The sequence below is a fragment of the Gekko japonicus genome, unplaced genomic scaffold, assembly GCF_001447785.1.
Source record: "Gekko japonicus isolate JY-2015 unplaced genomic scaffold, Gekko_japonicus_V1.1 scaffold1550, whole genome shotgun sequence".
NCBI classification, from domain to species: Eukaryota; Metazoa; Chordata; class Lepidosauria; order Squamata; family Gekkonidae; genus Gekko; species Gekko japonicus.
Window position 1 is genome coordinate 186350 of NW_015164235.1, and position 27702 is coordinate 214051.

The 27702-nt window shown below is 42.7% G+C and overlaps 1 protein-coding gene across 1 annotated transcript in view; it reads right to left on the reverse strand.

Moving 5' to 3' along the window:
- The window catches only part of SLC4A10 (solute carrier family 4, sodium bicarbonate transporter, member 10), a 158562-nt gene that overhangs the window by 55626 nt on the left and 75234 nt on the right, over positions 1 to 27702 (reverse strand). The window contains exons 6-12 of the mRNA XM_015408603.1: positions 24456 to 24644; positions 18299 to 18387; positions 15378 to 15476; positions 5585 to 5742; positions 4406 to 4493; positions 3731 to 3877; positions 1228 to 1328 (exon numbers count right to left, since the gene is read on the reverse strand). Coding sequence (XP_015264089.1) covers positions 1228 to 1328; positions 3731 to 3877; positions 4406 to 4493; positions 5585 to 5742; positions 15378 to 15476; positions 18299 to 18387; positions 24456 to 24644 — 871 coding nt within the window. The remainder of the gene's footprint in view (positions 1 to 1227; positions 1329 to 3730; positions 3878 to 4405; positions 4494 to 5584; positions 5743 to 15377; positions 15477 to 18298; positions 18388 to 24455; positions 24645 to 27702) is intronic.

A 27702-nucleotide genomic window follows, 5' to 3' on the forward strand; every position in this document is an offset into this window, starting at 1 on the left:
GTGGCAGCTCCACACAGACATATAATGGCAGGCCCCACAAGCAAAACACTGCCCCCCCACCAAAAAGTTGTTAGCTACGGGGCTGGGTCAGAGGCTTTCACCATCGGCTGAGCTGAATGCCCAAATCCCTGACAGTGAAGTTTTGTAACATGTCACATTCATTACCTCAGTTGCAACATTACAAAAGGCAAATATCTGAAATCATTCTTTATTTGAATTCGTATTAAATAAGTGCATGATGTATATGCATGTCATTTCTATATCTGGTGAATGGTTTAATGGTTTCTAAACTGAATAATCGTGTTAACATTTTATTTGTTTCTTATTTAAGGAAATGAATATGTTCTCCAAAGATTCGTTTTTTAAAAAACAACAACAATATGGTACATAGCCATCTGAAAGCATGTGCAAATATTACCATTATAAACTTTTCTGGCCCCCACTTCTTGATAATAGGAGGTTATCAGAATGCCTGGCCATGAATAACAGTAGAATAAGCACTGGTACATTCCTGTAGGAGCTGCGGTGGCTCAAGTGGTTAAGACGCTGAACTGCAGGCTGTGAAAGGTCAGTAGTCCAGCAGTTCGAGACCCGGATGCCACATGACGGAGTGAGCTCCCATCTCTAGTTCCAGCTCCTGCCAACCTAGCAGTTCGAAAGCAAGAAATTGCAAGTAGATAAACAGGTACCACTTCGGTGGGAAGGTAACAGCGTTCCTTGCGCCTTGGTGTTTAGTCATGCCGGCCACATGACCACGGAAACCTCTTCGGACAGCTCTGGCTCTTTGGCTTTGAAACGGAGATGAGCACCACAACCCTAGAGTTGGATTCGACTTGCTTTCGTGCAAGGGAACCTTTACCTTTACCTTTACATTCCTATGTTAAAGCCAGGCATCCCGTGTCAGCTACTTCTTACAAACCGAGGTGCTGCTGATGGAATCATGCAGCAGTGCAAAGAATGGGATATTCATTTCAAGGGAGGAAGCCAATCTCCAGATTCATGCCCTTTTTTGTACAGATAAAAACTCTCTATTGAAATGAATGGGGAAAGCCTGTTCATTCCAATGGAGTGGGATTTGCATGCAGAGATATAAGCTCTCAGCTCTTTTCAACTGAGAATTCCATGTATACACACCAGCATACATAGTATGAGTAATGATACTTAAAAAGAGCCACAATGCCTGCATAATTATTCATATACAAACAATATGTAGAATATATTACTAACCTTCCGGTACGCTGTAATTCTGGACCGGAGTGCCCCCCAAGTGGCTCTGCGTCCCCATGAGCTGCGGTTCCATTTGGCACGCCTGGAATCTTACGTTTCTCCTGCATAGAAGAAAGATGTGGTTTTCTTTTTTCATTCCAAATTATGGGCTGCCAAGAAACTGCTATGGTCAGTTAGCCAGTTATTCATGCTTTCAGTGCCCCTTTGCAGTTTTCCTGCACAAGTAACAGAAATCACACAACAGCCTCTAACTTGTAATGACAGTTAGCATCTGGACAGGCCAGCCACAAACTGACAGAAACAGTTTCAGAACAGCAAAGACAGGAGCCTCTTTATCCATTAACAATGACCTGGTAGGCTTTCGCTTCAGCCCTATAACAGAGAATGCCAGTGTGGTATATCATGGTTAGAGTGTCAGACCAGGATCTGGGAAACTCAGGTTTGAATCTCCACCACGCCATGCAGGTGTGGTCGGTGCCCGTGGGCCTGTCACACCCCTTGCCCTGAGTTGCTTAACGGGGGTTGTTGTTGTAAGGATGAAAATAGGGAGGAGGGGAAAACAATGTTGGAAGCTGCTTTGGGACCCCCTCTGGGGAGAAAAGTGGGGCACCAATATCTAAAAAATTAAATAAGAGAAAGCATAACTTGTTGTTGACTCCTGGAAGCATCACTAGAAATGCTAGCAGGATTTATTAAAAAATTTTTTTCCAGCCAACAGTATTCTTCCATGAGAGTAATTTAAAACTAACAACATTTGTGGCAGGGTATGAGCTTTCATGCATCAGTGCTCACTTTTTCATATATAGCTAGAATGTGAGTCCATCTGTCCTTATTTCTTGGAGAGTGGAATGATTTCAGATGTCGAATGACAACAGCAGGCAAATTACAATAGCAAGCTTGATTGGATTAGGCGTGATATGCAGAGGGCTAACAGGGGTGGAGAAATTAGCATTGGTAATAAGACAGGAAACCTAGGTCTTGATTCAGTCCAGGAGGATGCATTGTCTTGAGCTTTATTATCTGTTGTAATTCAGCAGTCTCTCTTTCTAATCTCCCTTTGAAATTCTTTTGTAAGAGAATGGCTACTCTTAGGTCAGCAACTGAATCCAATCAAGCCTGCTGTTGTCATTTACCTGCTATTGTCACTTGGCATCTAAAATCACTCCACTCTCCAAGAAGTAAGGACAGATGGACACACATTCTAGCTGTATCTGAAGTGAGCAGTGACTCACAAAAGCTCATATCCTGCCACAAATTTTGTTAGTCTTTAAGGTGCTATAGGGCTCTTTTCTACTGTTACAGACAGACTAACACGGCTATGGGAGTAATTGCTACAGATACCAATAAATTGCCAAAAAGGGCAAGTCAATTGGGAGATTACAAATGACCAGCAAAATGGTGATTCACAGAAGAGAGAGGATGAGGATGGGCCTTCACTTTACAAACATTGCTATTATTAAAATACCATGGTAGCACCTAATTATCTTTATCTTTATTTGACTTCTAGCCCACCCTTCCCCACAGGCAAGCTCAGGGCAGGTTACAGTGATACAATAAATAACATAATCCATTATTTAAAAAATAATATAACAATAATAATATAATAATATAACAATTAATTAAAACCCAACAACAATAATATCAATTAGTGTATCAACAATGACAATTGATGGCACCATTTAATCAATCCATCTCCATCTGCTCCCACTTAGTCACTGTATTGACTCTGATTTATGCTCACTGATAATTTTTGCATTCTGATAAGTTATATTTTTCATCGAAAAAACTGTGATGTCTTTAAAAAAATATTTTATTTTATTGACAGCAGTTCATAATTAGCCCTGTTGTCATCCAACAGCTCTTTGTTCAGGAAATACGACAATAGTCATGTTAGGGATGATATTCTGAAAACTGGTATGCTGAGTATTTATCATTATACAGTCACAATTATGGTCAATAAAATACAAATGCCATTAAATCACTACTTATTTTGCTGCCATGGAGTGGTCAAGTATGATTATGCCATTTTTACTTTAATAAACGAAAACACAGACACATACCTCGACGTAGGATAGGATGTTTTTTGCATTTAATAAATGGTTGGATCCACTGGAAGACTTCCATAGATGGAAGGCAGGGATGATTTTCACCAACTCCCCCTTCCTGCTACATACCTCTGCCTCCTACCTCACGCTGTTCTCAGAGGTCCCTCTGTTCCCTACAACAGTATTCTGGGGGGCATTTGGGGCCATAGTGGGGGAGGTGAGAAATATCTTCCATTGGCAGAAGTTCTCTGGTGGATCCAAGCCATAGTAAGCAACAAGAATACAGAATTCCTCAAAAATAAGCAGACAACAAAGTACTATTTAAAACTGGAGTCACCTTTCCTATAATTCTTATTTAAGATCAGTAGATGATATATGTAAACAAACATAGTAGGCAATCTTCACCTTCACATTTCCAAAATATTTTCTTTTTGATTAATGTAAAATAAAGTACATACCTGAGAAGGAACATTTTTGGGTGGTTCTATACGAATTGTTGGGTCCCATTCTCCAGGAGGGAGAACAGTCACCTGATCGAGAAATTCATCAATCCCAGCAACCAAGTCGTTACGGTCTTTAGCTTTATATGCAACATCATGAAACACCTGCCAGCGACAGAATAAAAGACTCAGGGTTAGATCCAGCCAACTTTTTCACTCAATCTCACCTCCTTCCTACAACCCCCATCCCAGATGTCTTTTGTCTATGCCAATCCCATGATCCCCAGTTTAGGTACTTTGGTGGTCAAATCCCTCCTTCCCTTTTTCACCAGCAGAAAATATGTTTGGATCCAATCCATAGGGAGCAAGCCTTTATGACTCCTCCTCAACCAGACATGCAATTCATTTCTGTGCCATTTTTCAGGGTAGCCCAATATGTAAAATCTATTTCAGTATGCAGTTGTTTCCCTTTCCTTCTTTAAACTGGTTTTCAATTTTGATGTAAGCTGAATGTAGTCGCACACTGCTACATTCAGCTTACATGTAGTCACACACACTCATGAGTGCTACATTCTTGAGTGCAGCAATACATTCATTATACATTACATATATCCGGAGGTAAAACAAATCTAAGGATTTAAAAGATGTTACCTCCAAATAAGATTTAATAAACTGCATTTTAAAGATAAATACCTCATCCGTCATTAATGTTCCAATTGACCTGCCAATCTCATGGTACTGCTGGCCTTTTCCTAGTGGTCCCAGGAGAATAAATAAAAATCTGTAAATAAATGGGAAAAATATTCAGAGGCCATTCACTTCATACAACACAACAAGACAGATGGACAAATCAAGCTCTAAAACAAGGGTGAGCAACCTTTTGTAATTAATGAGGCAAACGACATCATAATTTGGAGCAGGAGATCAACAAAGAGCCAGTATTAGAATGTCCATTTGTGCAACTGAAATTATACAAGTCAACATCACTGGTGACTGACAAATTGATTAATAATCTATAATGTACCCATTGCCTAAATTTTGGTCACTGTAATCTTTTATTAGAAAGTGGCACAGACACACGGTCTCACAATAAGTAATAGCAGCACCCTGCACAATTATTTGAGACAACTGCCTTAAATCTGCACATGGTTCACACTTGGATTATTGGCAACTGTTCACCTCTATCATTTCCCTTTCTGGAAACCATCTCTAAGAAGCCCTTTAGTCCCAGAGGAATCTTGGCTTGCTCTGCTTTTCACACTCTCATCATTCTAGATCCCATCTCCCCCTTCAGTACACCTTAACATAAAGATTTCATTTTTGTTTTTAAAGCGTCATTTTGAGGTCTTTTTTTTATTGCTGTCAATTCACAGACAACCTACAGCAAGCTTGTAGGGTTTTCAAAGCAAGAGACATTCAGAGGTGGTTTGCCATTGCCTGTCTCTGTGCTGCCTGCCAACCCTGGACTTCCTTGGTGGTCTCCCATCCAAGTATTAACCAGGACCAACCCTACTTCGCTTCCAAGATCTGATGAGATCAGGCTAGCCTGGGCTGTCCAAGTCAGGGCTGAGCCAAATTTTGCTCTGGAGGCAGGCTGCAGACCCCTGCTCAAAAAGTTTGAATCTGCATTACAGAGTCTCACAAATGACAGCGAAGTAGCTATGTGAGTCAGTTTCACCAAGACAAACAAACAAGCAAGCAAAGAGGAGCCTGGTGGCACCTTAACACTGAGCAAATGATTGTTCCATGGAAACCTGTGTCACAATACAAACGTGCATGCTTCAAAATGCCATTAGGAACTGGTTCATTTAGATTCTTTACATTGCAACTGATATTTTATACATTATTTTTTCAGCCTTCATCACAAATTACCTTGTTGGGATTGGAACTTCTGCTAGTCCGGAAAGCAGTACCGCGGGGGACAGTCTTACAAAAGCAACAACAGCCCGGTCCAAGAATTCCAGCTCCCCGACCAAAATGTTGGAGGCTTCAGCTCCAGGAGGAATCTTTTTCATGAAATGCAGGTCCACCTGAGCAATCAAAGCAAGGAAAGGAAAAATCACATCGGAAAAAGAGTGCATGGGAAAGAACAAGAGACTCTAAGACACATAACATTTTTGTATTTAACTAGGCTGACACGGTATCTTTACGTCATGCATCTTCGACCATCAAGCAACTACGAATTTGGCTGTGCGTGTTGCATGAACATAGTTCATATGCAGTTCAGTGTGCAAGTTCTCAACAATTCATGGATGTGATTAATCAATTGAATCATCGACTTTCCAAGCTACCAGTTAATCATTACTAGTTGTTTGAAATGCGCTTCAAAAAGTTTCTTTGCTTAAGCGCAGGAATAGAAAACAAATAAACTTGTCATAGCATCACAGCCACACTGATACCTTCTGAAGGCTACCCAATACTCCGCCTATTCTGTCTCCTGACTGCCAATGTCAAACAAGGGAGCATGCCTGAAAGTCATCCAGGGCTAATTTTGGGCAGGAACGCACAGGAACGGAGTTCCAGCTGGCTCCCAAGTTGACCACGCCCAGCAGGAACTCATTAGCATAATAGGCCACACCCAACAGCAGAAACTCATTAGGATTGGCTACATTAGGGGTTTGTGGCCTAACGTGCAAAGGAGTTCCTGCTCCCAAAAAAGCCCTGGGTTTTGACAACAAACAAGGTAAACAGAATAACAAGCAAAAGGAGGGTGTGGCTGGATGACCACCCTTCTGGTAACTCCTCCTTGGTGGTCTCCCTTCCAAGCACTGATCCTTCTTACCTTCCAAGATCTAATGAGATCAGGCTACCATTCTGTCTTCCCTCCCCATGAGACTCTTAGTCATGCTTAAATCCCACAGAGACTGACAAATACATCATGAGGGGCCCATTTATTTCATTGGGATTTATGCATGAGTATCATTTTTAAAATTGTGGCAAAACATGGCACAATTAGCTTCATGTCTTTGAAATCTCATGAATCTAACACAGTAAAACCACTGCTGACATTAAAACATTTGACATATTAAATGTGTTCAGTGTTGTCTCATTAAAGCATAAGCAAAAGGTAATCTTATCATTTAAGAACATCAAGAGATTACCATCACTCAAGATCTTTATAAAGGCATGTAAATGTAAGTTTAATGGACTAATTACTTGATTAATGAGTTAATCAGTTGATAATTAATGTTAATCATTAGTGTTTGTCTAATTGTGCAATAGAAAGGATTTAGTTACCCTTTTGCATTAAGAATCTGTAATGTAGCCTAATCTATTATGTATAATACCTGGGCGTAGTTTTACAGGCCTCCGGTTCTAGGGTTAAGCACAGCAAATATGTTGCCAATCTACAGGAAAGATCCGCAAATGTCATACTGAAATTTTTTCGAACTCATGGTGGACACTTTGTTCCTGCAGCCCTGAAGTTATATAAGGCCAAAACATTGGCACAACTGCTCTATGGAACATTCTTAGGACCGCCTTCCTCATGCTTTATGTCACAAGAAAGAGTTCAGTCCAAATTTTTAAGAGCTGTTCTGCAAGTTTCTAACTGTGTATCCAATGCTTGGACACGTCTAGAGTCTGGGAATCTTAGAATTGAAGCTAGGGTATGTATTCTATCCCTCTATATGTGGCTGAAAGGTCATTTCAATCCACAAGGCTCGCTTCCCCTGATATTCCCGGATGATTTCCAATCCAGTTGGGTCAGGGTGGTTCATTATCATATTCATAGAATTGGCTTCTCACCTCAGCTACTCTTATCCTATGGATTTGAACAAGCCAAAGGGCTAATTAAATAAAGAGTTGAGGATATTGAGCGACAATCTGACATCTCTAACGCTTCCAAACTCGAGGTGTTGTTAAATATCAAAAGCACCACTGAGCCGGCAATATATTTGACTTCAGTGGCAGGAAAAAATTCTAGAAGGGCATTTGCTCTAGCCAGATGTTCTGCCCTTCCATCTGCGGTTATTCAAGGCAGGTACAACAAAAACCCCTACTCTGAAAGGCTATGCCGATGCCTTTTAAGCGAGGTTGAATCGGTAGAGCATATGTTCTTCAGCTGTCCATTTTACAGGGAGGCTCGTCTTAAAATTATTACCCCATTAGTTGATAGGACACCTGGGCACATTAATACAAACAAAGCAAGGCTTCACTGGATCCTATCAGATAAGAATGTAGAGATTACACATTCAGTCGCTGAGTTTTGTGCATTAATTCTTAGATTGCGGGAATCGCATTTTAAAAGTTCTTAAATTTAGATTTCTATTTTTGTATATTATGACTGTTTTTTCCCCTTCTCTTCCTCACATATTATGTTTACTCTGTATGTTGGTCTTAAGACCGTAACAATAACAATAAATAAATCTATTATGCATGGAGTAGAGAAAGTGGGTACGGAAAGTTTTGTCTCCCTCTCCCATGAGACTAGAACTCAGAGGCACCCAAGGAAGTTGGGCAATACGTTTAGGACAGACATATGGAAACACATCTTTGCTCAATCAGTAACTGAATTATGGGATTCACTGCCAGTAGGTATAGGGATGGCCATGAGCACACATGGCTTTAAAAGGCAGATTTGTGGAGGACAGTCCATTAATGGCTACTAGCCAAAGTTATTAAACAGAATCTCCAAATTTAGAAGGAGCAGACACCTGAATACCAGTGACAGGAGGCAACATCAGGGGAAGGCCTTCATCCATTTGCCTTTCTAGTTGGCCCTACAGGACAAATGGTAGGCCACTGTGCGAAACACAATGGTGAACTAGATGGTCCAGTGGGCTGATCCAGTTCTTATGTTCTTACTTTCTCCTACAGCACACACATAGCTGTTATCAGGGACCTCTCAGCCTTGGCCACAATATAACACAGAGATAGGCAAACAAGTTCATTCAAATCAATGGACTTAAGTATACTTAACTTTCTCTTGGACCGTGGCCATTTATTGGAAGACCCAATGAAATTAATAATAATTTATAAGAGTGTACGTCTGATATATGATGTGGCAATGTATTAAACTAAATACAAAAGCTACAATCAATAAAAATGGTTAACACCCCTATAGACGATATTGTAAAAGGGGTTAGAGTCTTGCTTCTGCAGTAGTGTTATATGTGGGAATTTGGAATGAAACTGGGCTTCTGGTTAAAAATTCCAAAGACTTTCCTACCGAGAATCAGAGAGCACTGGAGGAAACTGCGGGCCAACAAATAGAGAAGGAATGGCAATGGTTAATTCCTCATGTTTTCTCTCCCCTCCCTCCAGAAAACTGGATAAAAAACCCAGCCAGCTGTACATCTTATTCTGCATGTTTGGATGCAGTCCCATGCAGCTTACTCTGTCTACCAGCGGAGAAGTATTTAAAAATTCCAATAGGCAGAACTGGGCTGCTCTCTTGTGGTTAGAGGAACCCGAAGCCTGGCTCTCAGTAGATAACTAGGTTGTCAATTATAGACTTTTCTTCTCACCACAAAGCCTTTAGAATCAAGCCTGAAGGAGCACTTTCTACCTGTGCGTCCTAAGAAGATAAACAGTAAACAGAGCACTCTAATTAGCACATTCTAAAGAGTGGTCAAACTGAGAACCTCAAAAGCCCAGGAAAACCTCTTGATCCCAGAACAGTAACTAGGAAAGCAATTCTGTAACTATGCGGAGACTGAGAGGAGCTGCTTTAGCAGTCTGAGAGAAGAAAGAACAACAAATAACAGAAAAAAGAAAAGTAATTCACTATCAAATTCAAATTCTGGGCCATCAAAAGGACAGTGGGAGCGGCGGAAGCCAGACTTTTGTACTGAGCAAAGGGAAATTTCTCCCCTAATTATGAACTGCGAAGCTAGCAAACTGGCAGTTGTAAAGAGGAGACGTGGCCGGGATGTACCCCTGACCCCGCTTTGTGGACTCTGGGGCTGGGGGGAGGGAGCAGCGAAGTCGGCGATTGTGCCTGACACCTGACATGGCTGGGTTGTGGGTGGGGCCTGGTGACAGCAGTTGGCCCCAGTGGGCCGGACATGCATCTGGGGCTGGGCTGGGGGTGGGTCAGTGAGCTCTCTCTGCCTGCCCACCCCCTATGTAATTGGCAGTTTCCCAGGCCATAGCCTCAGTTCAGTGGGTCCTTTTTTCCCTCCCATCCTCCCTGCACTTTGGTTGTCATGGGGTCAAGTATGATGTTTTCTTATCATCACAGCTTTGGACGGTTGGAACACTGGGACAGATTCTTTGGCTAAGGAGGCAGTGCCTACCAGTGTTCCCTCTAAGCTGAGTGAGTGTGAGCTAGCTCATAGTTTTTCAGCCTACAGCTCACAAATTTTTGTCTTCGCTCAGGAAGGATGACTCCAGGGCCAACTAATTTATGCAGTAGCCAAATCGCTCACTCACAAATTCCATGCCAGTAGCTCACAGAGTAGAATTTTTGCTCACAAGACTCCACAGCTTAGAGGGAACATTGGCCTGCATGCCCATACCCCATGGTGATAGGGACCCCCATCAGGGGTCTGAGTGAGCCAACAGATTAGCATGCCCAGCTTGGGGGCTGTCAGTGGGGCTCTGACCACTGAGTGGCAGGGGAACCACATGGCAGCCAGTGCCCATGTGGCTCCCATGGGGCAGCTTTGCCACTCCTTGGATGCAACCTGGCAGGGGGGCTGGAGTGCAGGGTTCATTGGGAGCCAGGTGGGTTGCCCAATTCAGAGTCCATCCCCATGCAGCACCAATACTTCTGCGGTGAAGCCAATAAAGCTGTGACCTGTTTCACCCAAATCAAGTGTACTGATGGTTCATTGCCTCGCCTGCCCCCCTCCCCCCTGTGCTCCTGGGGCGACAAGAGAGATGACACTCTAGAGCAATGGCCCTCACCTCCTGGTTTTTGTCCTCTTGGCAGCCATAAGAAGGCTGAAGTTGGTTCCCAGTTCAGTATCAGCATATAATTTGGTGGTCTAATCTTTATTTGGGGATTCAGAGCTTTCAAATTATCCTCAATATTTGTGATTGGCTTCACAAATAAGAAATTCAGAAATGTGAATAAGGAACTGGGAACCAACGTCAGTCTTGTGCAGCCTTAAATGTTTAGGTGATCTAAACTTCAACTCCTCACATATTATAATTTTTTTTAACGAGCTAGCATTAGACTGTAAAACAAATTATTTTTAAAAGGTCCTTAAATTAAGCCATAATGTTCTATCAAGGGTATCATCCGGTTAAGTAGTTACAAGAAATATCCATAATGTTATGGCCACACTGTTGAGTATACATTTCCAACGGTAATTGTGAATTTAACCTTTATTCTCAAATAGCTACCTCTCTTCATTCAGATTGTAAAAGAATTAAAGATGAAGCACTGGGAGAGCCCAGATTCCCTGAGCATTTAAAAAATGCTAACAGAATCCCGAATTGAATGGGGTCTTGTGGGGAGGGGGATTTATTTATTTATATATTGATAGCTTGCTTTTCTCACCAGTGGGAACCCAATGAAGCTTATTACATCATTTAGCGCCTCTCTCCAACCCTGATAAGACTTCACTGATTCCTATTCTGTTTTGGTGTATGGATTAAAATAAGTGCCATAGTATAATATATATTTGTGTACTTTTCAGATGTATACCAAGAGGCTATCATCAATTATATATAACAGGAGCGTATGCAAATACAGCCTCAGTGTGTGCGAAAGTGAATTCTAAAAAAAATTCAGTAGTCTCTTCATTTGTACCAAAGCTGTACCTGCATGGCCAATATGGTGCTGCCCCTATTCACACAACATGGTGACTATGTGTACTGGGAAAATCACACATAGCTCATGCACACATTAAATGGGGTTGGTAGGCTCCTGGTATGCCTGATTCTAATATCTGAAAAGGACAATATTATATACGTACATATATACATACATATATATACATATATACATACATACACACACACACACATATATAGACACATACACACACACACACATATATATAGAGTTATATATATAGAGAGAGAGTTATATGTACTGGGCTGGATCCAGTGCAGTGTTTCCATAGGTGCAAGGGCTTCCACCCACTGACCATTATTTTTGTAGTTTCGCTCTCTCCTGGCAAACTGAAATCCTGCTTCTGGGGGAGATTTCTGGGGTATTTTGTGCTACTGTGGAAGGGGGAGGGGAGCCATGGAAGCCATGTTCTGTGGACCGAAGTCCTTGCACCCAAGGAAATGGTGCACTGGACCCAACTCATTAGCTTCATAGCAACATTTAAGTCACAATGGCAGCTGTCTAATATTCATAAACATATTTTATTCACATTCTGCCTATTGTACCTTTAAAAATAAGAGAAAAACACAGTGATTTGCATAACCTCATGTTTAAATAGAGATCACAGTTTCATAGTTTGGAATTTCAAATTGCAGGATTTCACTCCCCCCAACTTGCTTTCCTATTACCAATCTAAACATAAAAACAGTGACCAAATCCAACATAAACTGTTAAAGTGACCATTTTCGTGTCTATCTTACAGCCATCTGTCAGTACCAGTGTGTGTAGTCTTTGATGGTATTTACAAAGTTGTTTTCTTGCAAATGGCTCTGGCACACGGTCAGAATTCAAGCATAATGCAATTGTCAGTTTCATGAAACGCATCTCAAAACTTTAAACGTCTCCCAAACTTAAACCGAACAAAAGCCTCGTTTTCACTGTTTTGCCATTTTACGTACACATTCCTTATGGAAAAATAATTTTTTAACTTTACATATTGATCCAATACCAAGGGATTATCGCTGATAGCTTGAAATGCAACAGTGCTTTTTAGTGAGGGGTATACCACAGATGGAGTCGAGCATATGTACATGTTTGGAAAGGATGTAGAGTGATTAAAAAAAAATTGAAAGACAGTATAATTGAAGCCTCATGTTCTGCTGGAAAGGAAGCCATGTTGGGATGTATTTTATAAAAGACTGCTCCCACACCGCTCCTTTCACATTCGAATAACAGCCTTCCTGGTTTTCAATGTGAGTAAAAGCACAGTAGTTCTGGATATTAGCAAAGTATTCAACTTGTGAAAATATTTACATTTTTAAAATGATCTTCTAGTCCAGGGGCTGGCAACTTTTTTGCTTAAACTTGCCAACTTTTTTTAAACATCACCCAATTCCACTCCATTCCCTGTCCCATGTGTCTTTTGTCTACACATATCCCATGATCTTTTCTGCACAGTGGATTAAAGGAGACTCACTCCTCCTTTTATACCTGCGGAAAAACTAGCTACATCCAACCCCAGTTGTTTCTGTGCAGAATACAGACCTGTGTTGCACCATCACCACACCATAGGGTTGCCAGGTGGGGGGCATTCTGGGGGTGGGCAGGGATGTCATTGATGCAGTAGCATCACTTCTGGAAGTGATGTCAATGCATCGGTGATGTCGAGGTAACACTCTACTTTTTGGGCAAAACCCTATGGTAAAATAGCTACAAACCATAGAGTTTTGCCCAAAAAGTAGAGCGTTGTCCCCGACGCAATGATGTCAGGTTTGGAAGTGACATCATCATGCTGATGATGTCACTGAGGGATGTCTTTTGGGGGGTGGAGTTTACCTTGACAGCCAGCTGGCTGGCGGTGGGCCCAAGCCCACAAAAGCAGGGTATCTCCCACCCCCATCTGGGGGCTGGCAAACCTACCACATCACCTAGGCAACTGTTGCAGTCATATGTGAGGATCAAACAGAAAATCAGGACAGGAAGACATCACGTGTCCATGGACCTGTGAGGGGAGGGGTCTGTATGCTAATTTCTACTGTCTTTAGCTATGCCTGCTTTTGATATGAAGGAGAAAGGAACCTAACAAACATCTTCCACCTATGGCCAGAAAGTGAAACTAACCCAACAATGCCAAGCATTGATCCTTCTCCCCAAATTTAGTCATCATGATGGACACCTTGACAATTTTCTTGTTCTTAGAGACCATTTCTATGTAACACAGGGAAGTAATAGTGGTAGGTGTGGAAAGCTTGTGAAAGTCAGGTATGGAAAGTTACCAGTTGCTTTTCAAGCACAAATATATATATCAAGGGTAAGCATGTCTCCACCATCTAGGTTATCAATGTGTAGAGTTGGATCCCTGTAGAAATGGGTATTAAGATATCAAGAGCAGGGGGATGTGATGTTCCAGTAGGAAAAATGGTCATAGAGAAGTTCATCTTCTGTTGGTTTGGGTTAGCTGCTGCAGTCACTAAAGGTGCTTTGTTAATAGGGAAAGCTGCAAATGGTCATAAATATGTTGGCAACCACTTGAGGCAACCTGAAAGCCAAACCATGTACGGCAGTATCCCCAAGTACACTATGAAGATGCCTCCATCATTTTAGAGATAAAATTCCCACTGTTTACAAAAGCCATGGGGGCCCAATCATAATTGGGAATGTGGCGTGGGGAATGCCCACATGCCATTTTCAGAGCTCAAACGCTGGCATTTGGGCTCTTGAAAACAGTGCACATGCAGGGGGCACAGCTCCCCCACCATATCCCCAATCAGGATTTTGTAAACAGAAAGAATGTTATCCCTAAAATGGTGAAGGCACCCCCAAGTTGAACTTGGAAACACTGTCATGTCTAGTTTGGCTCTGAAATGCCCCATGGAATCCTGTTTGTGGAGGGGGACCAAAGATTTCAGGGGTCATTTCTGTCTGCCATGGGAGAATGGAAAATTGTGTTCCATGGGCAAAAATACTTGAGCCTCCAGAAATTTTAGTCTGAATATGGCCCAGATTTTTAAAAAGCAGGGGATATTTTAACCACTTTGGGGGGGAAATTATGCAATAGCATAAATCTGTGTTAAAAAGGAACTGGAATTTGCCTCGAGGTGGAGGAAGTGTCCTTGCTTTAATACTCTAGTTTAACAAGCTTGTCTTTCCCCACACCATATGCACATTAAAACACTTTTGATAGAAGCCTGGTACAGACGTGCCCCCCTCCCAGAGTCCCTGTGCAGGTATGAACATGCTGGCCCTGACTCTGAGTGACTGCCTGCTCATCTGCAGATGGCCACTTTGGGGGGGGGAGTGTCCATATGCACACCTCTCCCTGTGATGAGCAATGTTCTGAAATTAGTATTCTTGGTCATGGGGAGGAGCTACTTCCTTCATGTGGTAACAGATGACCACACAGAGGCAGGGCCAAGTATGCTTGCGTCTGCTCTTACTCCCCACACAGTGAGTCAACCAGCTGGGGGTGGGGTTCATCTGTACCAAGCTAAGGGGTCTGCATCATTCTTGGGTGGAGGAGAAAGCCACAGTCCTTCAGCATATCTGTTTCACTGCCACTTTCCAGGTTGGAGAGTCTCCAAAGCACAGATCCGAATGCCTCTCACAGGTATTAGCTGCAACAGCTTCCATTTTTAACTTGCTATGAATGACTAACATTTAGCTAACATTAAGAGTAGCTATATTGGGGGGGGGGACCAGCCCATCTTGTGAGATCTTTGTGATAATTCACCAGGGTTTCCAAAGATGTGCAATTTGAAAAGAGTCTGTGCTTTAGATATGTAGTACAAGATTTTTCATTTTTGTTCATCTAGTGCATCGAAACTGTTGCCTACTGTACTGATACAACATGTTTTAAATTGGAACTAACATTGAGAAACAGAAAAGCTCAAGACTCTTCTTGCAATCACTGTGAGAAAGATAGCCAGAGTGTGTCCTCACCTCTCTCTCTCTCTCTTCCTGATGCGGATGTCCTTTTTCATGTCTTTGTTTCATCCCAAATAGACTACTGTTATGCCCTTTCTGCGGGTCTCCTAGTCCCTGCACGCACAATTAACAGACTTCAGCTGGTACAAAAGGCTGCTTCTCATATTCTGTCTGGCACCAGATGGAGCAAGCACATAACTAGTCCTAGCTTCATTTCACTGACTGCACAGCACATTCAGCAACAGAATCCAAATGCTTCTTGCAGCAGTTCTCAGAGAACAGAATCTTGGTTCAAGACATCTTACTGGATCCTCATTTGACCCAGCTGGGGTCCACTCTCACAGCTGTAGCTGTCAAATCTATATCTGTTGCAAACACACCTTAATGATGCAGTGCCCTTTGCACAATTCCCACTCCAGCGATATTTTCAGTAAGTAAAGCACCATTGAACTCTTTCTTTTCTCATGCATTATTTTATCAGACATGCTCTTTGTATTATGCAATGAAATATCAAAAGCTAAGTTAGGAATGTAGCTTAAAACTATTTTAGTATTATTGTGCAGTCAGTTAAGTAAGACAAAAACAGGACAACAGAATCAGATTTTTTGGCTCTGATATAGCATTATTGGAAAAACAAGACGCAATTCATAATAACCCATTTTCTCCTGACAGGTTAAGTGACAGGTAGTGTACTCCATAGAAAGAGGAGGAGACTGGGATTATACCTCACCCTTCATTCAGAGTCTCAGAGCAGCTTACAATATCCCCTCCCCATAACAGACAGCCTGGGAGGTAAGTGGGGCTGTGAGAGCTCTTTCAAGAACTGCTTGTAAGAGAAGAGCTCTGAAAGAACTTGTAACTGACCCAAGACCACAGCAGCAGCTGCATGTGGAGGAGCGGGAAATCAAACCTGGTTCTCCCAGATTAGAGTCTGCGCTCTTAACCACTACACCAAACTGGCTCTCAAGTACTATGAATTAGAACTACAGGAACTAAGAATGATATATAATTTGAGAACTCTGTCCTAATTCACCAATTGGGACTTCCCCACACAAGCCATCCCTGGTCCTAGAAATGCAACTTAGGAAGCTTGGGTGCAGGTATAACCAACAAATAGGGGAATACATTGATTTTATTTATTATCAGCTTCTACAGTATCAATTATTGACTAGTAGGAACTGCCTGGCAAGTTGGCTTTCGAAACATACTGTTGGTCTTCACCATAGTTCCCTCTAAGCTGAGTTGGTGTGAGCCAGCTCACAGATTTTTAGCCTCCGGCTCACACATTTTTGTCTTAGCTCAGGAAGGGATGGCTCCAAAGCAAACTGATTTATGCAGCAGCCAAATCGCTCGCTCACAACTTTAATGCCAGTAGCTCACAAAGTAGAATTTTTGCTCACAAGACTCCACAGCTTAGAGGGAACATTGGTCTTCACCATCACTGGCTAACTAGCTAGTCCTTCATAGGAAATCCTGAACACAGTTACACCCTTCTAAACCCACTGACCTCAGTGGCCTTGAAAGGGTGGACCTCTGGTTAGGACTGCACTGTTAGTATAGACATGGGCTGTGAAAAAGGAAGCAACAGAGGTCAGTGGGGGAAGAATAAACAACAGACATTTTGCTGAAAATGAGCAGCAAGAGAAAGTTCAGTGCACAAGAGTTAGCTGTCGACGCCTTCCCCAAAGATCCCCCAGGAGCCTACTGCTGAGAAAAATGAGACTAGAGCCATCTTTTGCTCACAGAAATTTATAGTGCAATCCTAACCAGTGTTATACCATCTTAAAAGGGTGTTTCTTTGTTTAGGATTGTACCGCTAGCAGGCTACTTTAATCCCTTGTCAACTAAGTGACTGCAGCTACAGATGGGAGAAATTATCATTCTGTCTATGCTGTGGAAGATGCCTGCATGGCTCTCTGATGTGAAGCACATTAATCTTTCCTTTGTTCCATTTTGAGATATCAGGATGGCTTGCAAGTTAACATTTCTATGATGTTTTACAGGGGTCATTTCCTAGAAAAAGAGGTGCAGGAGCTCATTTGCACAACACATTTGCATATGCCACACCCCCTGAAAAACGGCAGGCATATTTAAAATGAGTTATGCAAATAAGTTTAAATCCCCCCCTCTCAAGTCTCTCTGTAAAATCCAATTCCACAGAGTGAAATCCCTTCTGTCACCAGAAAGGGCCATGGTGTCCAACCCAAGAGCTGCTTGTATGCTGGAGCTGACCTTATACTCCTGGTTTTTGGGATCCAGTGCTGGCTTTTCTGATCATGATAATGGAAGTCATCTATCATATGGTGCATGCTTCTCTTGAATTATTAGTTCTCCTGGGGATGTACAAATGCTAGGTCGGCCAGGGAACCCAGAAATTTAAATCCCCCCCCCAGTCTCTCTGCAAAAGCGGAGAGGCTCCGGGGGGGAGGCAGGCATGTCTGCCTCCCTGCACTCACCGTCTCCAGCTAGCCCACCACAGTGGGCTGGCTGGAGACGGTGAGCAAAGGGAGACAGTCATGCCTGGGTTCCCTGCCTGATATTCTCCAGGTGCCCCGTGGCTGCAGGGCACCTGGAGAAGATCAGGCAAGGAACCCAAACATTTAAGTCTCCCCCTCCCTGAGTGTCTCCACAGGTGGGGCCTGGGCTCCTTCCTGCCCGAGCACTGCTCTGGGGTGCTCCGGCAGGAAATGACCCCTGATATTTTATAAAAATTTAGGATGCCATCATATTACTATGCAAAGAAATGCCCCAAAACAGGATTTCCTGATAGCTTTACTTTCAGCACTATTAAAGTTCTCCTTCCCTTCCTTTTAACTAAAATCTACTCAACACAAGTTAACACTTTGCAACACTGAAATGAAATGTGTATTACTCCACAGACTAAACAACATGCTTGCCACACAAATGTTCATTTGTTCCAGGTAGTAAAGTCTTACCTTGCTGAAGTCAACGGCGCTGTTTTCTCTGCTTACATCGTTCTTGACTTCAAGGCTAGCTGGTGCAGACTGGGGGGAAACAATCTGACCTGCTAAAAAAGATTGTTATTACAGGATACTAACAATCACATATACAACTGTGAAGCATTCAGTTGAGTAGCTGTTCAAATTAGAGAAGTCACATATTTATTTATTTATTCATTCATTTAAAACATTTATTAGCTGCCTTTCCTCCATACAGAGTTCAAGGAGACTTATGGCATAGCTAAAACACACATTCTGTGCACATGAACCATGGAATCAAAACCCAGAGACTATTTCATAATATTTTAGCAAGGCAAATCATTAGCTACTTGTAAGGACAGGATAATACATTTTGCTTACTCAGACCTTGGGAACTAATTACAGCCAGTTTAAAAAACAGAACGGGGGGGGGGGGGACTGAGAAGGTAAATTGAATAGACCTATCTGTAGTCCACTATGGCAGTTACACAGATTTGGGACAGCAACGTGTACTATTGCTTTGGCAGGGATCACCCCTCCACTTGTATTTAAGTCGCTATCATGTAACCACTAAAAGCTGCCTGAGTGTTATTGCAATAAATGTGCTTTCTCAGTGTATCTGGTTGGCTAGGTCCACAGACTTAAAATGGTTTAATACTTCTTACTCTGAAATATAGTTACATGATGAGAATGGGTAGGTATCTGTTAAATAATTTTCTGTGCTCTTCCTTGATTCTTTAGGGGAAGAGAGGACAGTTGAATTGATTGCAAAACAACACATATCGGTAATTTTGATATGCCCAGAGTATGAAGCTAGATGGGTCTATGGTCTGAAGCAGCCATTTTTTAAAATCTAACTTATAATTCCATTCCTTTCCTTCAATAATTGAAAGATGTCAGCCAAACTAAATGATTATGTTTAAAACTCTGTGTGTGTGTGTGTGTGTGAGACAGAGACAGAGAGAGAGAGACAGAGAGAGACAGAGAGAGACAGAGAGAAAGAGAGACACCAACTGTGTTGGCCTACAATTCTCAAAATTCTGGAAAATGTTATTATGGACTCTGAATAGCAGGAGACTGACTAAGATAACAATGAAAAACTTCATGCTGGAAGAAAACTGATGTGAAACATGAATGAACATTTGAATTGGTCTAAAGCTCATGCAATATAGGATTTTTTTTACACTACCTCTGGACCTTCAAGGAGCTTACAGAACCCAAAGGTTAGGAGATGAGGGAGGGAGGTACAGAGATGAGATGAGCCTGTTAGAGACAGATACAACAAAGACAGAGCAAAATAAAAAAATGTGAAGATGACTTGCACAACAGCAGAGTTCAAATTACATACAGTTACTTGTGGGCACAAGAACACAGGGAGAAGAAAGGTTTACTATGAAGTGAAAAAATGATTAAGAGTTATATGACCTTTATATCAAGATTATGGATTAATAGCAATTCATGAGCAAAGGTAGTAAACTCGAATAGGATGAACAGAAAACAAAAACAGAGAATACGTGTTGCTCTGGCTACTGAGGGATTAGATGCCCCAACTTGTTCCAAGACTGCAAAAAAGTTACATGCAGTAATAGCTTTAATACAGAACCGGATTATGCATAAACTAAGGAAGATATAGTTTAGGGGTTCAAATTATGTGAGGCCCTAAATAAAAAAAATGACTAAATGTCCAATTTTGCGTAATTAGTTAAGAAAATACACATGTTTGGTAACACTATGCGGCTTCTTAAATCTGACTAGGGATGCCAGCCCAAGAGCTGTTTGGGGATGGGGCCTCGGAGGGGAAAGTGTAGCTGATGCTTTGATGACACTTTGGGTAAAGACCTGGAAGTGACATAATTGAACCCGCAACACTCTAGGAATCCTCAAAACTATATGGTAAATACCATAGATTGGATTAATTCCTAGAGCGCTACATGGGTGGGAGGAAATGACATCACCTCTGGTTCATCACCTGGAAGTGGTGTCAAAATGTCAGAGGCATAGTCCCCCCTCCTTTTTCCTCCTCATGCTGCTCACTGGAATGGGGCAGGCTATGGAGGGCAGGGGGGGACTGCCCTGCCCTCAGCAGACTCCTCGTGACTTAAACGATATAGTTTAGAGGCTCAGGATGCCTTAATCTGCCCTTGTTTATATATGCATGGAATACAGGCTATATTCCTGAATAGGTTGCATATGTTTGCAAGCATCAAACTCAGTGTATAATTTCTAGGTAGAGAGCTGAGCAGTGTACTAAAAGCCTTCTTGCTAGTGGCACCATATTACTGGAAGGCTTTACTAAATACTTAGCTGCTGGTGTTCAGACACCAGGGATAGTTAATCTGTTTGAATCCTGATCTGCTCTTGTTAGGTCTCATTTTGTTTGTAAAAGGTTGCTTGCTGCTGGTTTGTTGACTCTCATTGTCATTTTTATTGGGATAATTTTAACATTATTATTCTTGTGTAACTTGCTGTTAGCTACTTTGAACAGTAATTGGTAGGGTTGCCAGCTATGGGCTGGGAAATTTGGAGGGTGGAGTCCCAAGCAGGCAGGGTTTAGGGAGGGACCTCAGTGGGGTATAATGCCACAGAGTCCACCTTCCAAAGCAGACATTTTCTCCAGGTGAACTGATCTCTGTAGCCTGGAGATCAATTGTAATACTGGGGGATTTTCAGGTCCTAACTGGAGATTGGCATCCCTGGAAATTGTGTTGGATCCAACCATTTCCCCCCGCTAGTGATAAAAGGAGGAGGGAGTCTCCTTTGACTATCAAGAAGGCTATGCTAGGAATCATGGTGCCTGCTTGAACAAAAGCTATGTGGGACGGTACCACTGAGTGAAGACGTGGGCAAGGTCAAGCCCACTGTTTTCTAAATGCGATATGTCAATATTTTTAATACGTGTGTGCTGTGGTTACTCTGCATGTTCTCTCTCACTTATACTGATTCAGACCATTGGGCCACCAAGCTCAGTACTGCCCATTCTGATTGGCTGCATTTCTCCAGAATCTCACAAGAGCTAGCATGGTCTTGGGGTTAGAATGTGGGACTAGGATCTGGGAAACTCAGGTTCAAATACCCATTTTTCCATGGAAGCTGACTAGGTGATATTGGGTCAGTTTCTCCTTCAGCCCAGCAGACCTCACTGGGTTGTTGTTAGGATAAAACAGAGGAGGGGGTAACTATGTTGTAAGTTGTTGGGTTCCCATTGGAGAGAAAACCAGTGTATAAATATCAGAATGAATAAAAAAAATAAAAATCATGTGGACGGCGTTCTTTCCCAAGACGTTTCACCCAAGATCCTTTAACTAGAAAAAGCCAAGGACTTAACCATGATCCTTCTGTAGCATTTTGGCTCAGTATTTTGTGAACTGAGCTATAAGTATATACAGCGTCTGATTTACAACTGGTAACATGAATCCCAAACTACTCCTAGCAAGAAAGGTTACAGTACTAGAGATTATTGTCCTTTAGAAGGAGGGGGAGAATGAAATTACCCTACTTACCTAAAAGAAAGACAAGTTTTGTCTACAAAAACAGGGAGCTGTAATAAATACTGTAAAAACTTTTAATATAATCTTTTTAAGGGGATCGTCTTACATTCATAGTTGTCTGACTTTCAAATAAGTAAATTGTTGGCTCAGCTGAAAACTCTGTATCCTCAAAATTGATAACCAAATTGATAACCAAAATTGATAACCAAACCAGGCTCAGCCTGGCAAACAGCAGGAGACCTAAGAGGTGAGGACATGGGGGCAGCCACTGGCAATGTTGTGATGCCAGTTCTAGGTTTCCCCTGGAAGTGACATCAGTCCTTTCTAGGAATCACTGGAAACTCTATGGTTTTACCACAGAATTCTGGTGATCCATAGATAAATGTGACATTACAACCAAGTTTTCCTCAGAAGTGAGCTCATGCCACTGTCCTGATGGCCACTTTTAATACTCCACATAGAGCAGGATAATTTACATGGTGCAGCAAAAATAGGGTAATAACTCCCCCCTGTAGTGAAAATTACTTGGGGTGAAAGCAGGAGCCCTTTTTCACTGGGCAACTGAGTTCCAAGCCCATTTGGGCTCTCTTTATTTTGCTTTAGAAGCCACAAAGCAGCTGCAAGGAACCTGAGTTGGTTCCGAGTTCCCCAGACCCAACACTTTATAAAGAGTAATTTGTAGTTTGGCACTGAGAATACAGCATTTTACAATTGTTCCCTACTACTTCCATATGGAGGATAAAACTGAGTTATCTGAGGCATCGTTCAGCATAGGAGCTGCCGTGGCTCAGTGGTTAAGACGTTGAACTGCAGGCTAGAAGGTCAGTAGTTCAGCAGTTTGAGACCAGTAGTTCAGCAGTAAAGTGTTGTTAATCAATAAAAATTATTAAAAAAAAAAAGACTGTCTACCCCTCCAAAATTTGTAACAGCATCTCTATGACATGATTTCCCAAAAGGAAAATGCTTATGGAACTGGAAATATTTGCTTTCACTTAGTAAAGACAGTCAAAATAATTACTCAAAAATTTGCAGTTGCATTGAAGCCAACTCATAAAGTTTGGTGTATGTTAAGAATGCAGAATATGAACATGCAGCATTTGTTTTTCCCATTACCACTGAAATAAGGAGTTTTAGGTGCCAATCAAATTGCTTTACAAACACCATGAGCCACAACGTAAGAAGTTTCAGTTGCATTCCTTGAGCAGCTTACCTGTACTATGCCTACTGATCCCTGCTGACCAGAGGGCTTAGTCTTATGACACCAGGATAAGCTTTAACAAATGTCTCTTGATTGAGCCTCTCAGAGTTAAGATAATTATATAATTGGATTGGAAAGGTCGGCCTGTTTCCACCCCAATCCCAAAGTCTTGCTGTGCCAGCATATAATTGGCTAGGAAATGGCATAAGCACAGCTATATTCGCATAACACTGCAAGATATTTATTTTTAGGAATTCCTTCCTCACTATATCTCAAATACATAATGTTCTGCAATTTTTACTGAAATAATCCACAACCAATCAATAAAATAAAATATTGACACCTATAACAGATGCATAACCCAACCAGAAAGAACAACTGATAGGAAAAAAACCCTATAGTATGCCCATATGCACCTGGCAAAACAGGTGCATACCCTAATGAATGTTTATAGGGCACCTTCCCAGGCTGGAAGGTTTCCTCAGTACCCTCATGAGAGCCACCATGGTGTAGTGCTAGAGTACTGGACTAGGATCCAGGGCACCCAGGTTCATATCCCCACTCTACCATGGAATCTCACTGGCTAACCTTAGGCCAAACATTCTCTCTCAGCCTAACCTATCTCACAGGGATGTCGTTATGAGAATAAAACGGAGGAGAGGAGAAAAATGTTGTAAGCCTCCATGGGTACCCAACTGTGTGTATAAAACGTGCCATTAAGTCTATGGCAACCCCAGCAAAGGGCTTTCAAGGCAAGTGAGAAGCAGAGATGGTTTGCCATTGCCTTCCTCTGCACTGTATTTCTTGGCGGATTTCCATCCAAGTGTCTACCCTGCTTAGCTTCCGAGATCTGATGGGATCAGGCTACACCATGCCTCCTTCCCTCCCATCCAACTGCAGAGAAATAAAAACACCTCATAATTCCAGGACCATCACTGCTAAGCTATATCTCATAGTTCTGACTTGCTGAAGTGAAAGGACCATAACCTGTTTTCTCCAGCTAGGGTTGCCAGGTCCCTCCTGGTCACCAACAGGGGACAGGGGGATTGGGTTGCCAGATCCAGGTTGGGAAACTCTTGGAGATTTGAGGATGGAGCTTAGGGAGGACAAGGACCCCAGTGGGATACAATGCCACAGAGTCCACCTCCAAAGCATCCATTTTCTCTAGGGGAATTAATCTCTGCAGTGAGATGATGAGCTGTAATTACAGGAAGTCCCCAGGTCCCTATCTCCAGCTGATCCCTCTGTACAGCTGATCTTAATGGGGCAAGGAAGAATGCAGAGAAACATGCAATCTACTGTGACATGAAGTAATACAGTGTTATGTGCAGAGTTCCTGCAACATTGTTATGCCATTGGCACAGGAGGATGCCAGCCACTTTGCTCCTTACAACCAAATGCCCTGTTTGTTTAACACACAGGTAATGAAAAGTTTAGAAATCCTTACAAAATAGTATTGACACTTTACCATTTTTGTCCATGGAATGGGGTTCAGATTGTTTCTTGCCAATATCGGCAAAGGACCTCACTATGGGGATCCTATTGCTTAGCTTCTTCTGATTCTGGTGATGGTGCTGTTTGAGCAATGCTTCATGTACTCTGTGACGAACGTCTTCACTGAGCTGTCCTGAACCTACTTGTTGATCGAGGATCATGTCTGAAAGATGAAAGACAACCACCATAAGGTTGTTAAAACAATCATTAGCCAATCATAACCCCCTCCAAAAAAACTAGTCGACATTACTGTTGAATATTAGCTCAGACAGTATATACAATCCATGGATGACTTCACCAGACTGCTAGACAAGTGAGATTGCTGTGATTTATTTGTTTACTGAGAAAATGTTATACTGTTTCTCCTGATCAAAGCAACTCACAAACATGGTAAAAATTACTTTAAAAGCATAAAAATCATTAAAAACAAACAATAAAGGAACTTAGCCATAAAAGATATCCAGCCAGATACAATTCATTGGTTGTTCCACAATAATCCTGGACAGTAGTGGTTCAAGTGTCACACTAGAACTGGGGAAACCCAAGTTGAAATCTCCACTCAGCCAAGATTTCACTGGGCAGTCTTTCTCTTTCAGCCTGTTGTAAGCTTAATAAAAGTATAGAAAGCAGAACCATGTATGATACCCTGAACACCATAGAGGAAGAGCGGTGTGAGGAGAGATAATCCTTCCTTATTAATAAAAGCCAGTTGGGGTGGCAAGATTCAATGCGTGGCAAAATCAGTTGGCCGCTTGAACTGCCACTCAGAATGTCAGAAGGTCATTGGCTCCGTAGACTCAGTCCCGCCCACACAAGAGCACCCACCAAAATTTGCCTCACACTGTTCCTGGCTCCCTCAGACGACAGACACTCCGGCCCGCTCTGCTCATTTAGGAGGAGGAGCTGCTGGGGGGGGGCAGGCTTCCCTGGCCCACCGGCCTCGCTGGGCTGGCGGGGCGGCCTGACTGGCCTCGGAGAGGGGGAAAACAGCCACGCAGCACTTCCCTGGCCCGGCCTGCCCCAGGGAGGCCACCGGCCCTTCTTCGGGAGGGGGGAGGGCCCCGCTGGGCTTCCCTGCACCACCCAGACTGGCCTCAGAGAACAGGGAAAGGGCCGCGCCACGCTTCCCTGGCCTGGCACGGCCTGGCCCAGGGAGGTTGCGGGCCCTTTTGTGGGAGAGGGAGGGCCCTACCGGGCTGCTCTGCACCACCCCCAGCCTCGCTGGGGTGGCTCGACTGGGCTCAGGAAGGGAAGCCTAGCGGCCTGAAGATGGATCTGAGTGGTGGCAGCACCTGGCTGGTAAATGCAGGTCCACTCTGGGAGGGCTGCCGGGCTTCCCTGCACAACCCCCCTGCCTCGCTGGCCCGGTGCGGCCCAACTGGGCTCGGGGAGGGGGGAAAGGGCCACGCCACACTTCCCTGTGCCAGTGCTGCCCAGCCGCGAGTCGCACTCACCCAGGCCCTCTTCCTAGAGTCCGTCACATTCATTTTCGCAACGGGCCTTCCTACTAGTATGGAATAAAACAGGAGTATAGTGGCACCCTGAAGGCTAACACAATTTATTGCAGCATAAACCATGATCTTTTAAAATGCCTTCTCCAAGTCCCACTGTCAGTGCATCTGCCAAAATGAACCACACAAACCTCCCAAAGCCACCTGGGAAGTTTGTGGGAAGTTCATGGGGGCAGGATGGCACAAACCTCAGTTTGTAAACCACGAACCGGGCCCATTTTGTCAGGAATTTAGGTACATGAGCTGGTTTGTGCCCATCCCTAATTAACTGTAAGACAGAGCTCTTCCGCCAGGCCTTTGCATAGGAGCCGCTGCTGTCATTGTGCCACCATTGAGCTGCCATCTTCGACAGTGGATTAGACATAGAGGTGAACCGGCCCTGGGAAGACGCCTAGATGACCGAAGAACGTATGCTGTCAGGTTAGGTTGACAAATGGAAACCATCTTGGACTAATAAGACTTAACATCAAGAGCACTGCACTTTATTTAATGATTGTTTTTATGCTGTTTTAATTGTTTGTTATGGCATTTGCCTCTGTTGTTAGCCGCCCTGAGCCCATTTGGGGAGGGCGGGATATAAATCCAATGAATAAATAAATAAATAAAATAAACTGTTGCAATTTCTTCTCCTTTCACTATCAACCTGGTGTTCCATTTACTCATGACAGTTTTTATAAATTTTATTACAGTTTTGCTGATGCCCATAGTTTCTAGTGTTTTCAGGATTCATGTATGAGGGATTGAATCAAATGCCTTCTTGTAATCAATCCAAGCAACCTTCAGGTTGGTTTTCCACCTTTTACAATTTCATAAGACCATTTTATCAACCAGTAACAGATATTTACTGTCTCGGGATTTTTGGAAAATTCCCTTTTGTTTATGTGGTAAAGCTGAATTAAGCTGTAGATATTCTTGAATGGAATTGGCTACAATTCCCGTCAGTAGTTTAAAAGTTGTTGGGATGCAGGTTATGGGGTGGGAGTTGCTTGACACTGCTCTTTTCCCTTTGTTCTTCAGAAAGAGAAATGTCCTGCCAGTTGTTATCCAATCTTCTACTGCTCTGGAACAGAGCACATCATTAAGATTGTTGCACCAATCGTGGATGAAGACTTGTCCCCTTTTTAAGCCAATAGCCATGGATTTCATCTCTTCCAAGCACTGTCCAGTTCTTCACTTTCTTCACTTGTTTTTGCAGGCTTTCAAGGGTTATTGTAAGATTTTTGTCATTGCTCTAATACTATTCACAATAATTCTCAACAGCACAGGCCTAGGACACCAGCTTTCAATATAGGCCCAAAGATTTCACACTTATTGTATATGGATGACGGCAAAGGATGAGATTGTTAGACAGTGTCATAGATGCAACTAACATGAAGTTGAGCAAACTTCAGAGGACGGCGGAAGACCGGAAGGCCTGGCGTGATCTGGTCCATGGGGTCACGAAGAGTCGGACTCGACTGTGCGACTGAACAACAACAACTCACAGGGTTGTTGCTAGTATAAAATGGAGGAGAGCAACATAAACCACTTTGGATTCCTATGTGGGAGAAAAGTGTGGTATAAATGATGCTAAAAATACAATGATAAATAAATAAATATGATGGCTGCTTTGGAGAAATACACCAAAACCACAAATGTTTTGAATATGACAACTGCAAATATGTATCCAAAAGTCATAGAAACTCTGGAATCCATTACAATACCATGTAG